At 34.2% G+C, this 16,679-nt stretch overlaps 1 protein-coding gene across 1 annotated transcript; it reads left to right on the forward strand.

Moving 5' to 3' along the window:
• The first annotated feature begins 1,421 nt into the window (after window positions 1-1,421).
• LOC132750512 (uncharacterized) lies at window positions 1,422-3,371 on the forward strand. Its single transcript, XM_060740508.1, has 3 exons — window positions 1,422-1,629; window positions 1,832-2,606; window positions 2,879-3,371. The coding sequence occupies exons 1-3, from the start codon at window positions 1,422-1,424 to the stop codon at window positions 3,369-3,371; spliced, it is 1,476 nt and encodes a 491-aa protein (XP_060596491.1).
• Window positions 3,372-16,679: the final 13,308 nt, after the last annotated feature.

A 16,679-nucleotide genomic window follows, 5' to 3' on the forward strand; every position in this document is an offset into this window, starting at 1 on the left:
CCCTTTTTGACTTAGAAAATACATTGAATATGGGTAAAATCCACTTATTGCCTTAACCCTTTGAGATATTGCTTTGAAACTTTTAATGCTATTTCACATCATTACCCCCATCTGTACGCAAGAGAAAGTAACTCTGTCAAGGATTTGTTTTAAAAATTAAGGCCTTTTATCGACTTAGAATCTTGGTTAAGTTTTTAGTACCAGTCCACTTTTTGACTGAACTGTTTGAGATATTAATTTGAAAGTTGGAATACTTGTTTACAATCATGATTCCCAAACATGTCCAGGAGAAGGTAATTCTGTCAAAGATTTTATTTGAATTATGGCCCTTAACTGTCAATGTTTTGTATTATAGGCAAGCACTAAAAAAGTTTTTTTTTCTTTCTTACAGCCCTCTTTTGACTTAAACATTTCAAACTTTGCTGCAGTGTTCAAGGGTATCACACAATTCAGTAAAATAATTCTTCACTAAATATCTTAATGCTCATGGCCATTGTTCACTTTAAAAATACAGAGATTCTTGTATTGCCTTTTACTGCAAAAACTTTTTTTATTGGCAAGCAATAAAAAAGTCGAGCGCGCTGTCTTACGGACAGCTCTTGTTTTATACAGTTGTAACAAATATTGTCTGTACATATAGATGTTTGTGTTGAATTTTGTGTTTGTGTACATATCATGGTTTAGAAACCGTTTAGCATAGAATTTAAGCAAAGTTGATTTGACCTGGTGGTCAACAGTAACCAATGATTTGTATTAGATGTACTTAGTCCGTTCCAATTTTCCCAAACTCTCTCCCAAACCACTTCCATACTAATACAATGCACTCACGGTATGAATGAAAAGGTTGAAATGGTAACCGAGAAAAATATCGTGTTTGGTTTTATTTTTTGTCGGATTCGGTTTATTTGATCGTGTTTTTGATTGACCGTTTGTGTAAAACGGACTATAGATACAGGTATTGAATAGATCAATTGACCTAGTTTGTAGAAAAAAAAATGACGTATGTTACAAATATTTTCCCACGCTATGTTGATCTAGTTCTAAGACAATTCTTTATTTTGATGCGACAATATTTGGAGTATGATTGATATAAAAGTTGGAAATTAAGGTTTAAAAATAAAAAAGGGTGTAATAATAACAGGAAATAGTTTGAATACCAAAATAGTGTAAAAAAAAAACAATTACTTTTTTGTGTTTTAAATATATTGATTTGATTTTTTTTAATTTGGAAATTTGCCCTATATTATCCAATATTGACCCATATATACATGAGTTCATTATATATTACAGAGTGTTATATTGATATTAGTACATAGCTGTAATTACATAAAGCTGTGATTGCTATTTGATAGCATAGTGCTGTATATTTTAAGATACTTTATAGTCTACTGATACTAAAAAAGTGGATTCAATTCAATAACATGTCTGAAGAAGGAAATAAATCTAGCTTGGATAGCACTTCTCCTCAGCCAGATATGGAGGAAATTTTGAAATTCATTGAGGACAGATATATGCTTATACCCAAGACTAAGCCCCCACATATTAAGGATACTATTCCGTCCACATCTACCATACCAACTGTGCCATTTGATATTTCTGGTACAGGGGCACCATTATTTGCCAATACAGGTACAAAACCTAAGGTTTTCGGTTAGTATTCCTCCTATTCTTTTGCCAAATTTGAGTCTTGGTAACCCATTAGCAACTGGATCTATGGCTGGATCTGGATTTGCAAATCAATTTATGGCTTCTACGCCTGGTCCCTCTTTGTCTGTTCCCAATCAGGTAACAATGCCCCATTCAGTCATTCCCAAGATTCCTTGTTTTTCAGGAGATGAACCTTTACCTAAGGGTGAAGTTCCATATGTTGTTTGGAGATATGAAGTACAATGTCTGTTGACAAATCCGGATTTAACAAGGTCTACTGTTCTCCAGATTATTAGGGGATCATTAAGGGGTACAGCTAGGATCATGACAGTACCATTAGGTCAAAATGCAACTGTCAAAGAAATATTAGGTAAACTTGATGTTATGTTTTCAGAGGCTTCAACTAAGGAAGATTTGTTGACTCAATTCTTTAACAGTAGACAAAATCCCAATGAGTCGGTAACTACATATGCATGTAGGTTAGAAACCCTTTTACAGTCTATTATTGACAAAGGTCAACTCCCAGGCTTAGCAAGGAATGACATTTTGCGTCATAAATTTTGGACAGGTTTATATTCTGATATGCTGAAATTTCAGACTAGGCATAAGTATGACTCTCTTGATGACTACAATTTGTTAGTTCGAGAGATAAGGAAAGTAGAAAAAGAGACTTCTATTAATCCTACTCAAACGTCTTCTGTCCCATCAACTAAGCATACAATAAAACATACACCATTGTCTGTTGAATCTTCTTTTGAGCAACAACTGTCTGCTTTAGAAAATAAGTTGGATTCTAAAATAACCAATATGGAATCTAAACTTTCATCTTTTAAAGATACTATTGAAGCAAATATAGATTCCAAATTTAACTTGATACTTCAGAAATTAGAAAATCGAAGTTCTAATTTCAGGTCAAGTTCACACAATAATTTTGGAACCAACATAAATAACAAAAGCAGGTACAACAACAACAACAACAGCAGCAGCAGCAACAACAATAACAGTAACAACAACAAAAACAGTAATTCTCACACAAACACAAGCAACACCAACAATAACAACACAAATTTTAGTTCTAGATCTTATTCTAGAGGTAGAGGCAGAGGTCATGGTAGATATAACCCTCGGGATTCGAACCAATCAAACTGATAACCGCCTCTGTTGCGGGCAGAATAGAGGTTGGTAATCTTAGTGTCACTGAGCCCAAATCATTTGTAAATAAATCAAGTAGGACTCAACATAGTTCAATTGTAGAGAATCTTATTGGACCTGCAAATGAACACAGTGTTATTGTAAATGGAAATACCTTCAAATGTCTGCTTGATTCAGGTTCTATGGTTTCTACCATTAGTCAGTCTGCATTTGAGACTTTAAATCCTAAGGCTACCTTAAAAGCTTTAGATTCACTTGGACTTACTCTCTCTATTGCAGATGGTTCTTCATTGAAATATTCAGGTTATATTGAAGCAACTGTATGTGTTCCATTTTTATCTTCTTTTAACCTTGACATTCCTATTCTGGTAATACCAGACAATGATTTTAATATTTCTTGTCCAATAATTATTGGAACAAATGTACTTCGCCGTTGTAAAATGTTTGTGAAGGAAGTACCTGAGGAATTATCTATTCCTGAACAGTGGCAAATGGCTATGGATAGTATTGACTCTCATACTTACCCTGTAAAGGTGTGTGGAAAGAAAAAGTGTAAAAATACCTCCATTTGAGAGTATCACACTTAATGGCATTGCTAGGAATCTTGATCAGTCTATATGTTCTGTAGTTACTGAAAGTCCTGAAATCTTTAAAGGGTATACAGTTTGTCCACGTGTCATCAAAACACATAATGCTGTTTCTGCAAAAATATCAGTCAAGGTTTGTAACATGACTGCTAAAATATTGACTATCAAACCCAAGTCAGAAATCTGTACTATTACAGAAGCTAAAGTGATAGATGATATTTCTTCTTATATTTCTCCTGATGTTCCTTCAGAACCTCCAATCAAGGACATTTCAGTTGATTCTTCCAATCTAACACCAGAACAAACTTTAAGATTTTATCAGGTTCTTGGTAAATGGAAGGGCATTTTTTGTACATCTACTAAAGAAATCCAAACCACTGATTTGATTGAGCATCATATAGAATTGGAAGATGAAACTCCTTTCAAGGAACCGTATCGCAGAATACCTCCAGCTTTATATGAGGAAGTTAGGCAGCACATCAGAGAAATGTTAGATGCCAATATTATAAGGGAATCTAATTCGCCCTTTTCCTCAAATGTTGTTCTTGTGAGAAAACCTACAGGTGCCCTTAGATTTTGTGTTGATTGGCGTAAGTTAAACAACAGAACACGCAAAGATGCATACATGTTACCACGCTTTGACGACACTATTGATGTCTTATCTGGTTCAAAGTATTTTTCTAAAATAGACCTTCATTCTGCATATTGGCAAATTGGTTTAGCAGAATGTGATAAGCCTAAAACTGCTTTCTCTGTAGGAAACTTAGGTTTCTATGAGTGGAATAAAATGGGATTTGGAATAACAAATGCCCCCGCTACCTTTCAGCGTTGCATGGAAAAATGTATGGGTGATATGCATCTCAAAGAATGTTTAATTTTTTTAGATGACATTTTAATATTTTCTTCCACTTTTGAGGAACATATTTCCAGGTTAGAGTCTGTCTTTCAACGACTCAGTGATCATAATTTGCGTGTCAAGCCTTCCAAGTGTGAATTTTTCAAGTCTTCAGTTACATATTTAGGGCATGTTGTTTCTGCCAATGGTATTGCCACAGACCCAAATAAGCTTTCAGCTGTACAAGATTGGCCTGTCCCTATAAATATAAAAACTCTTAGACAATTCCTTGGATTTACAGGGTACTATCGTAAATATGTCCCAAACTATGCCCAAATAGTACAACCCTTGAATGAACTTTTACAAGGTCATGGTGACAACAAACGATCAAAGGGGTCTAAGAAAAAGGCTAAAACACCAGTTAAGTGGGTCTGGGGTGGAGCACAACAAAAGGCCTTTGAGTTAATTTAGGAAAAAGTTAGTTTCTCCACCAATATTAGGTTATGCTGATTACTCCTTGCCATTTATCATGCACACGGATGCAAGTACCCATGGTCTTGGTTCAGTCCTTTTACAGGAACAAGATGGTAAGGAACGCGTAATTGCATACGCAAGTCGTAGCCTCAGACCAAGTGAGCGTAACTACTACCCGCCCATAAACTAGAATTTCTAGCCCTTAAATGGAGCATTACAGATAAATTCCATGATTATTTATATGGAAATGAATTTGTTGTTAAAACTGACAACAATCCTTTAACCTATGTGACTACCACAGCTAAGCTAGATGCCACACAACATAGATGGCTTGCAGACTTAGCCAACTACAACTTTACTATGGAATATCGTAGTGGTAAGCATAACATGGATGCTGATGGCCTATCCAGACGACATATTTTTCAGGATGAGCTTAAGTCTATCTACCAAGCTGTTATTATTTCTGCTCCTGTCATCAACTGTACTTCAGGTGCAGCAGCCCTTCAGATGGCCACTGAAGAGGCTGATGTAGCTGATTCAATTGCAAACATCGATTGGTTTAATGAGCAGTCCAATGATAGTACTTTGAGTGTTGTAATGAACTTCCTACGTAGCGGTTCCCTGCCCAGGGGGAAAGATACCGGTATTAAGCAACCTGCTGTACAGAAGTACATTAGAGAAGCAAATCGGCTTTTCATACAAAATAATATTCTGTACAGAACCGCTACATTGGATGGTCAACAAGTCAAACAGCTTGTCATTCCTGAATCACATAGGAACATCGCCATGAAAGGTATTCATAATGATGCCGGGCACCAGGGCAAAGAGAAGACATTGTGGCTTGGTAGACAAAGGTTTTACTGGCCTGGTATGGAAAAGGACATTTTCAGTTGGGTTGAGAGATGCGATCGCTGTATCAAGCGTAAGACGCCATGTAACAAGCCTTTCGCCGAACTGAAACCTATCCATACTACCAGACCAATGGAATTGGTTTCCATAGACTTCTTAAAGCTTGAGCCCAGTAAAGGTGGTATTGAAAATATCCTTGTAATAGTGGACCATTTTACACGTTTCGCACAGGCTATTCCATGCAGGAACCAGACTGCAGCTACCACAGCGAAGGCACTCTATGAAGGGTATTTTCGATACTACGGGTTCCCAGAGCAATTGCATAGTGACCAAGGTCGCAACTTTTTAAGTCGCACCATTCAGGAGTTATGCAAGATTGCTGGCATTAAGAAGTCCAGAACTACTCCATATCACGCCATGGGAAATGGAGGTGCTGAACGTTGGAACCAAACACTCCTGAAAATGCTTGGAACCCTTGAAAACCACCAGAAGTATGACTGGAAGGCATACATAGGTCCATTGGTTCAGGCATACAATGCCACCAAAAATGATGCAACCGGATATGCCCCTCATTTTCTGATGTTTGGTTGGCACCCACGGCTTCCTGTAGATGCTTATCTTGGCACAGATCCTTCAGAAGAGCACACAGGGAATCAGTCCTCTTATGCATCAAAACTCCATCGGAGATTACAGATAGCATACCGCAGGGCTGCAGAAGAAGCTGGTAGGATGGCTGCCAAAAACAAGACCATATATGATCAGAAAGTGAGGCATACTCGACTTGATGTTGGAGATAAGGTACTGATTCGGAAAGTTGGAGTGAAAGGGACTAACAAGTTGTCAGATCGTTGGGATGAGGAAATTTATATAGTCCTTTCTATACCCAATCCTGACATTCCCGTGTATAGAGTTCAGCAAGAAAACAAGAAGGGCCCAATTAAGACTCTACACCGGAATATGTTACTACCCTATCCTTTTACTCAACTTGTGGAACAGGAGAGTATCAAACCTAGACCAGAAAGCAGCTCTCGCAAGAGAACTCCTAATAAGTTCAGGTCGACAGCCGATACTCTGTCCACTGAAATCGAGGATTCCACTGATTCCGATTCAGATAATACCGAAACATTATACCTACCTCCACCACTAAGACCCCAGAAACGTCCTAAAGAAAAGTCCAGTAGGTCTAAACATACTGTGTCTGTGACCCCAGAACCTTCAAAGGCTCTGGAATCATTTCAGAGTGACCCCTCTGCAGAGACCATTACTCTATCTGACCATTTTTCAAGAATTGATGGTTTATCACCGCAATCAGAGACTGAGACTAATTTGGTAAGTGATCAGGAAGTTGGCTCCACCCCAGTACCTGACCCTGAACCTCCACCTCCAAGTCCTCGTCCTGTAAGGCGCAGAGTCCCACCGCAGAGATACGGTGAATGGGTTACCCCTATTGTAAGAAATCCTAGCCAAGATTTGGAAGTATTTGTATGATTATCATATATTATTATATAATGTAAAATTTTGAATTTACTTAATTAATTTCTTCACAGAAATTAAGGTCAGTAAACCTGATTTATCAATGTTTCTATTTTAGAAATAACTAGGAACTATGTCTGAACAAATCATATATGTTTTCATGTGTTTATACAGTTTAAAAAAAAAAATAAATAAAAAAAAATAAATAAAAAAAAAAATTGTCTCCACATCTGCCATAGGTGAACAAGTTGTTGTTTGTATGTGGAGAAGTTGATCTTGAAGTATTAGAGAGGATGACGGATTTATTATTGCATACTAGTACCAGTGTACTGTGATGCAACTTTGTCTATCTATTGTAAATATTTGTAAATAGATTTATTTGAATATAGAGCTGAATCATATATATGAACCAATTTCAATTAAAGAAATTAACTTATTAATTTCACATTACAATTGAAAATTCATTAAAAAGATATCAATAGATTTATATTTGTCATTTCATAAAGACAAGAAATAGACATAATTGTTGTGTATTATTATACACATATGATTTATTGAAGATGATTATGTCCTGATGTTTTTATTTGAAACTCGAATATAATTGAGTTATGGAAATGTCAGGAGCCATTTCCTTAAAGGGAGGGAATGTGTAACCTGTGTATCGTTTTCTGTTTATCACTGGTATATTGTATCCTCCGTGTTATGTTGTATTTGGTTGGTATTCGCCTAACTGTTGTATCGTCGTCGTTTGTTTGCCTAACTGTGGTAATGTTTTGTATAGTCTGTTTCGTATGAGAGGTCACTGTAAGTTGAAAGGTTGTATGAATGTGTTCACTAATATTTCACGTGCATGACCCTAAAATCCCCGCGAAACATTTTCTTGCTTAAGTAAAATATTTCCCTTCGCCAGTTCCACATTATACGAGTAACTGATAACTTACTTTACAGTATAGTTGTTGATAGTAATAGTTACTTATTATAGTTAACTTGAACATCATTTATGGAAAGTTCTTGTATGCTGATCCTGGTAAGAATTTATATGTTTCTAATGTCATATTTATTCTTTTCCATTGATGAATTGGATGAAATGTGTAATTTTATTATTTTGTAAATCAATTATTTGTAATTCCTTTGTATTTTGTTTGTAGGCTCGTTTTTTGTATGTCCGACAATAAAATGATGAATTAGAAGCAAGTCAACAATCATTTATCCCCGGTTACATTTCTAAATTCAAAATTTTACTATTTCACGTTTAAATGTTGAATTCTGCTTAAGCCGGTGCTAGGGGGCGTGGACGGTAATTTGCACTTTCCAGTACCGTCCATGAACAGGCTCAATCAAACCGAGCCTGCAACATTTTCAATTTTGCCGTGTTGGACTTTCTTTAGGGATTCTGTGTTTATCTATTTTATGATCACATCCGTGTTATTTGTGCCGTGTGGCGGCTGTAAAAAGTCTCCCCGTACATTTAATCAATGATGTTATATTTTCAATCCTTGAAGATCGTTCAGCACGACATTATTGTTGTGCTTTTGGTATTTTTTGTTTCAACTTTTCGGCATTTTCTAGTTGGATGGTTCCAATATTCCTACTTGAATAATGTTGAATCACCCTTAGGATATGTTGCCTGCTTTTTAAATTTGTCTTTTGACGTCTTATCTGTGATACGCAGGCTTCATAACCTCTGATCCCCTTTCAAAATTCCATTTTATTTAGTTCCGCCCATTGTTTTCTCGTTTAGGGCACATGCATTTTATTACTTGAGGACCATACGCCGCTTTTCATGGAATGGCACTTACGTGTCACATTGAAGGTTCCATGATAACCGCCGTATGAACACATCTGCGGATGTTTCTAAATTCAAAATTTTACTATTTCACGTTTAAATGTTGAATTCTGCTTAAGCCGGTGCTAGGGGGCGTGGACGGTAATTTGCACTTTCCAGTACCGTCCATGAACAGGCTCAATCAAACCGAGCCTGCAACATTTTCAATTTTGCCGTGTTGGGCTTTCTTTAGGGATTCTGTGTTTATCTATTTTATGATCACATCCGTGTTATTTGTGCCGTGTGGCGGCTGTAAAAAGTCTCCCCGTACATTTAATCAATGATGTTATATTTTCGATCCTTGAAGATCGTTCAGCACGACATTATTGTTGTGCTTTTGGTATTTTTTGTTTCAACTTTTCGGCATTTTCTAGTTGGGTGGTTCCAATATTCCTACTTGAATAATGTTGAATCACCCTTAGGATATGTTGCCTGCTTTTTAAATTTGTCTTTTGACGTCTTATCTGTGATACGCAGGCTTCATAACCTCTGATCCCCTTTCAAAATTCCATTTTATTTAGTTCCGCCCATTGTTTTCTCGTTTAGGGCACATGCATTTTATTACTTGGGGACCATACGCCGCTTTTCATGGAATGGCACTTACGTGTCACATTGAAGGTTCCATGATAACCGCCGTATGAACACATCTGCGGATGTTTCTAAATTCAAAATTTTACTATTTCACGTTTAAATGTTGAATTCTGCTTAAGCCGGTGCTAGGGGGCGTGGACGGTAATTTGCACTTTCCAGTACCGTCCATGAACAGGCTCAATCAAACCGAGCCTGCAACATTTTCAATTTTGCCGTGTTGGGCTTTCTTTAGGGATTCTGTGTTTATCTATTTTATGTATAATTTTTACTGTGAAATGTATGAAATTGGATAGCATAACGAATTCAAATGATTATAATTTAAAATTAGCATGGTAAACTTTCTTTATATTTTGCACAAATGTTAAGGATAGTTTCTAAATAATTATTATTAAAAAATATTTGATGCCTCGATTACATTAGACAAAATCTGATGTTTTTTCTTACCCCACCCTCGTCTTATTTGATGGCCCAGGCAATAGTGGAGTCCATAAAACTTGAGCGCATACATCGTATGGGAGCGCCCGCTTCTCGTCGGGACCGCAACGTTGTTATAAAATTTGCGTTTTTCTCAGACAGGGAGATTGTTCGTCGGCAAAAGCGTTTGTTGAGAGGATCGGATTATCACCTTTATGAACAATTCCCGTCGGAAATAGCAGCCCGACGAAGGAGGTTAGTACCAAAACTACAGGAGGCAATTAAGGCCAACAAAAAGGCATGGATGGTATATGATACCCTTTATATCGATGGACAGCCAGTTAAGTGTCAATAGGAACGGACGGAGAATGGGCTTGCCTGGAACTGTAACGGTTTAACAGACAGCAAACTATCAGACCCAGAATTTGTTTCTTTTTTGACGAAATATGACATTATTATTATTAGTGAATCATGGAACGATAATAATTCTGTTGTTGATATTGAAAATTTTACTACATTTAACCTTTTCATGAAATTTAAGCATAAGAACGCTAAGCGTAATAGTGGAGGAATTACCATATATGTTAGAAATACTTGTAATGAGGGAGTGTCCGTAGTAAAAAAATCACTTTGATACTATTATTTGGTTAAAGCTAAATGCAATTTTTTCAATTTTGATAGAGATATTTACTTATGTGGTCTATATTTATGGTCCGATGAGTCGCCGGCTGCTAATATAATTGATGCGGTTTCTGTTCGAACTATTAATGCAAGACATCTATTACTTTGATCAAATCGGATGTATTTTATTGGCGGGGGACTGGAATTGTAGAGTAGGAAATAGGCCAGATTATATACTTTGTGATTCAAATATAAATTTTACGGACGATTTGAATTATATACCCGATGAGACCCTTCCCAGAACCTCATGCGATATCGTATTCAATAGCCGGGGATTAAAAATGTTAGATCTGTGTAAAGCAACATGTTTGCGAATTGCTAACGGGCGTTATATAAACACGGACTCCTTTACATTTTTTAACCGTAATTCAAGCAGTACAATCGACTATCTTTTGTTGAAAGAGTATTACGCACTTAATTCTTTTGAAATATTACCTTTCAACACATTTAGCGACCACGCAGCGTTGTCGTTTAATATAAATGGAATTGAGCCGTGTCGTACAGTCTTCCGAATCACATATTTACTATAAATGGGAAGCTGATAAAAAGGCATCATTTAGAAGCAATATTATTGGAAATTTAAATATTTTTAATAATGCTGATTTTGATGACACTCTTGACGTAGATTCAGCAGTAACGCAGTTCTCGCGAGCTATTTTAGACGCGGCGATTTCATTATTTAAAAAAGAATATAAGGGTAATTCAAATAATAGGAACACGCCGCGTGATAATAGTTCTTCATGGTGCGATGATGAATGTTTAATGCTTAAAAATGAATTTAAAAACACACTAATTTTATTTAATACCTGCAAGTCTGATTATAATAGAGCGCAGTTGTGCGACGCATGGAAGCGTTTCAAATATATTTCACGCAAAAAGAAACGTGCACATAAAATAAAGAAATCAAGGGAATTGACCGATCAAAAAAATAAAAAGCCTCGTGACTTCTGGAAACATTTTAAGGCAAAATATAATAATTCAAATGGTAATATATCGCCGGATGAGTTTAAGAGATATTTCTCTGAATTATTTAGTTATATTAGGACAACTTCCATTGATAATGTTGAAACTTTCAACGAAACTTCTGATTTTAATGTGAATGATTCAACATTCAGTGAACTTAATGGCCCTATATCGCTACAAGAGGTTATCACAGCAGTAAAAAGTCTTAAGCGCAACAAATCATCGTGTCCAAGTGATCACTTAATTAACGGATATTTAATAGAAACAATTGATATACTTGGTAGCCATATTACTGATTTATTCAATGTTTTTGTTCAATGCTGGACAATTCCCAGAATCCTGGTCTCAAGGATTTAAAGTGCCTATCTTTAAAAAGGGGGATAAAAATTTGCCAAATAATTATCGTGGGATCACTTTATTAAGCAATCTGGGAAAATTATATACAAGTATACTGACAGGTAGAATTAAAAAAAGGTTAGAAAAAACAATTTTATTTCAGACGCTCACTTTGGTTTTAGAAAGGGTAGGAGTACGGTTGATGCGGCCTTTGTATTACATAACTTAATAGAACACGTTTTATCACAAAAGTTGAGACTGCACTGCGCATTCATTAATCTGCAGAAAGCCTTCGACTCCGTCTACCGCAATGCACTGTGGTTCAAACTTTTCAATATGGGCATCGATGGCAAAATTCTACAAACGTTTAGGGCAATGTATGCTGTAGTAAAATCGTGCGTTAAAAGTTGTAATAAGTACTCAGATTTCTTCGAAATATCAATCGGTCTAAGACAAGGTCTTAATAATTCTCCTGCCTTGTTCGCGTTATTTCTAGGGGATTTAGAACTATTTTTGCAAGATTCGAACAAGTCTGGTTTAACAATGTATGACATTTGTGTAAGATTACTAATGTTTGCAGACGATATGGTAATATTTTTATGGCATACACATGCATAATGTCTACTTTACTTACTCATGTATGACTATTGATTGAAACAGATGCTGAGGACATGTCCATATTATCAAGGACTATATGATATTCTGTTCGTTCTCCAATAGTACTTTTTATAAATTGTCTTTCTTTACTGCCAAAAATAATATTTGATGTAATCAGTTAAAAAAAAAATATTTCTAGAACAGGTGTTAATTTTATTCTAACTTGTATGATTGTTCAATTGATAGAAAGTATTTGTTCACTTTACTTAAGTTAATTTTCAAATTTGATTTTTCTTTTTCTAAGATGAATATTTAAGTACATATTTTCTAAGGTAATGTCTTAAGAACATACACATACTTATTTAATCTTAAATAGATATAAACTTTACTTAAACATTATTGATTGCTGATACAGAATGTTAACATTGTCAATCATAGTGACCATATGCCAAGTATTTTGTAAATGTATATTGTACAACGATGTATCATATGTTGTGTACAAGTTAAAAATAAAATCATTCTTCTTCTTCTTCTTCTTCTTCTCTTATTTGATGTTAAATGACAGGTACAAACATTTTTTTTTTTATTTACATTTTACAAGATTTATTTGAAGTTATTTAAAAACTATAGTTCAATAAAATCACTTTTCAAGTAAGAAAAATATTAAATAAGTGACATTTTTCTACAGATAATGAAAACATAATTGTTGTTGTTGTTGTTGTTGTTGTTTAAAACCGATACAAATGTTGAACTTTTTTGTCAATATTTTTCAAACAAGATGGTAAACTTTTGTAATTTCTTGTATTTATGTCTAGAATATAGTAAAGTTTAATAATATAAAGTTTTAAACGCCTTTTGAAAAAAGTGTCATTTATACATCTAATACCTTAAACGAATTGCATTTTGCCGTCAATAACTACCACATACATTCTTCTAATACAGGAACGGAATACATAGATAAATGGCTTCATACCATGACATGTTTAAATCTCTTATCTATAATCTTTATACACTTTTTCAGGTAAAGACTTCTCCAGAAAAATTAATAAGATGTGTTAAATTGTACGCCCATTTTAACAAGCATCGGTGGTTCTACTTAGTGCTATTTCTTGCACGGAGGCGCACCCCGAGGGTTTCCTCCACCAGTAAGACTGGAAAATCCCCATAAAACATTTACTGTGTTGCTGCGAACTATATCCTGTACGAATATTTTGGCAGTATTTGGAAGGACAAGTCGTTTTCAACAACATATTTTCAGTTTGGTTATCATAAGAACATGATTAAATAAAACGGAAACACTTTAGTTTAAATAAGTTTTATAAAGTATCCAAGTATATCTGGTAATGATTTATTACAATTTCTGTGTTATCCAACGAATGCTGTGTCACCACCATCTGTGAAATAAAACAATAAAATAAATAATTTTGAAGAAACAAAGAAACAAAACATGTTAACAAAAATCCATGTATATGTGGTATATATTATCAACATAATAAATAGTGTGTGTCAAACTGATGTAGTATTCTGCTGTTGCTGTGATTTAATCAACATAAAGATAGACAATCTCCCACGCAGTGATCTCCCTTTACAGGATTAGATCTCTGCCATCAAAACATTTTCATCAAGATTTTTGACGATATGATTTTTTTTTCAATTTTGATATTTATTTAAAAAAGTAAAACACGGTTTTGATAATGATTCAAGACCGTAAGGAGTTAGATGTGAACTCAAATAATACAAGAAGTATCTTAAAAAAAGATTCTCGGCCGAACTAAACTGAATAACATGCAAAAGAACTTTTCAGTCCAAAAAATAATGTAAGCAATGCTTGCATAACAATGACATAAAAATTATTTCTTGTAGCTAAGAAAATACCCTGTTTTATGAACATTGAAATTAAATCATAACATATTGATATTAATGGTTTTTCAAGGTAGAACAACTCCTATTTTATATGTCTCTTTATTGTTTTATGTTTGACTTTATAACGTTTTGTAATCGTTTACAAATTAACAATTAAAAACCTATTCTCATTCCTAAACATTATCCTTTACATTATACATTCTATATTCTATAGTGGCAAAAACTATCCCTTACATTTTATTTTCGAGATATCCTTAAATTTTATTTTAGAATAGTAATAAATATCCTTAACATTGTATTTTAGAATAGTAATAACTATCCTTAACATTTTATTTTAGAATAGTAATAACTATCCTTAACATTGTATTTTAGAATAGTAATAACTATCCTTAACATTGTATTTTAGAATAGTAATAACTATCCTTAACATTTTATTTTAGAATAGTAATAACTATCCTTAACATTTTATTTTAGAATAGTAATAACTATCCTTAACATTGTATTTTAAAATAGTAATAACTATCCTTAACATTGTATTTTAGAATAGTAATAACTATCCTTAACATTGTATTTTAGAATAGTAATAACTATCCTTAACATTGTATTTTAGAATAGTAATAACTATCCTTAACATTGTATTTTAGAATGGTTAGAACTATCCATCTAGAATGACCAGACCAATGAGATTCACCGAGTTCGGGTTTTTTTTTTTAAATGACGAATGAACAATTTTTCAAATATACAATCCTTCCCTATTAGTTTTACAGGAAGTCAAACTGATAACAGACGGACGTCGCCCGAAAAAAAAATCGGTAACATGAATATTATGAAATAATTTTTTAATATCGCACCGTTTATTTCCAAAACAGTAGCCGCTTTCAAAAGAGGAATCATTCAAGTAATTAATAATTTCGATTCTACACTTCTTTTTGACATTATGCTCATATTTTCATGGTGAAGATGAGCTGAATTGACTTTATATTTGAAAAGATTGACTGTCAAATTGGTGTTTGACCAACAGTTGATATTGGAAAATGTTTAGGACTGCCACTGCCCCACTCTTTTTATAAACTGAGCGTTAATGGGTAAATTCTTATTGAAATTTGCAGAAAATTTGGTTGGATCTGTGAGTTATTCATTGTTCATGCGAACTTAATTATTAAATTAAAAGGAATTATGGCAAAATGAAAACTTATTTTGACTTTCATCCGTTCACTCACTATATACCCTTGGATGGGATTGTCACTTTAACAAAAATATTGTTTTTATTTTCAATCATATCGAAAGACTTTACACCAAAGCTCAAGTTATAATGTCCCTGTTTATTACAGATAAGACAATAATTAGGTTATACGATTTCTTTGGCGTATCCGCCATCTTGACAAAATCATGTGATAAGACCATCATCACCTGATTTGTGTGAAGGCACAAAGTTTGAAATATTCTGATTCCCTCAACGGTGTTGGCACCGCAACGATTATTGTGTTTAGTTGATATATGTGCTGTGATCGTTTTACATAAATATAAACATTCTATATGGGTGTACAACATAAACAATGGTTGTACATGGTATTGACAACATAATCTATGGTTTTATTGAGTTACTGTGATCGTTATATAACTATGTGTTTGGTACTGACAACATGAACTATGAGTTTGTCGGGTTAATGTGGCGCTGTGTTGTGTGTGCTATGGCGACATAAACAATGTTTTTGTCAGTTGGCTTGAATAAAGAAAGTTTGTGTATGTGTATTTCAGACGGAGTCCGTCTCTCCGTCAGTTATCGATTTGGGAAGAACTGAATAAAATTAGATTTCTCATTGGTCATTTTTAAAGTACAAACCGAAATCGGTGAATCTCATTGGTCATCCTCAAATGAAATGTCAAGGACAGTTCTAACCATTTTTGTCCGAAAATAATGAAAAGGATAGTTCCTACCATACTAAAGTAAAATTTTAAGGATGGCTAGATATGATAAAATGTAAGGAATAGTTTTGTCACTATAAAATCTAATTTAAGTACAGGAAAGAGGATAGTTCTTTAACTTTTATCAAAAGTAAAACAAGTAAAAAGGACACCTTCAATAGAAGTTGTTGTTCTTAAAAAAATCATCAATATCAATATGCTATAATTTCATTTCAATGTTTCTATGCAATATATGATAATTATAAAAAATCCCTTGTTATATTTTATATTTAGCAAGGTATAATGTCAATTATATTTCAAAAACATGTATCATAGACTTGAAGAACATATGAAGCTTTAAGGTGATATCTCAAATACATGCACTTTTATGCTCTATGAAACATTTACTTAATAAATTACTAAAACAATTACAGAGTTATTATTCTTGCGAGCTGCACTCCATCTTAATGATCAATCCACCTATAAA

Source organism: Ruditapes philippinarum, unplaced genomic scaffold (assembly GCF_026571515.1).
Source record: "Ruditapes philippinarum isolate M1 unplaced genomic scaffold, ASM2657151v2 ctg13326_1_1_1_1, whole genome shotgun sequence".
Lineage (NCBI taxonomy): Eukaryota > Metazoa > Mollusca > Bivalvia > Venerida > Veneridae > Ruditapes > Ruditapes philippinarum.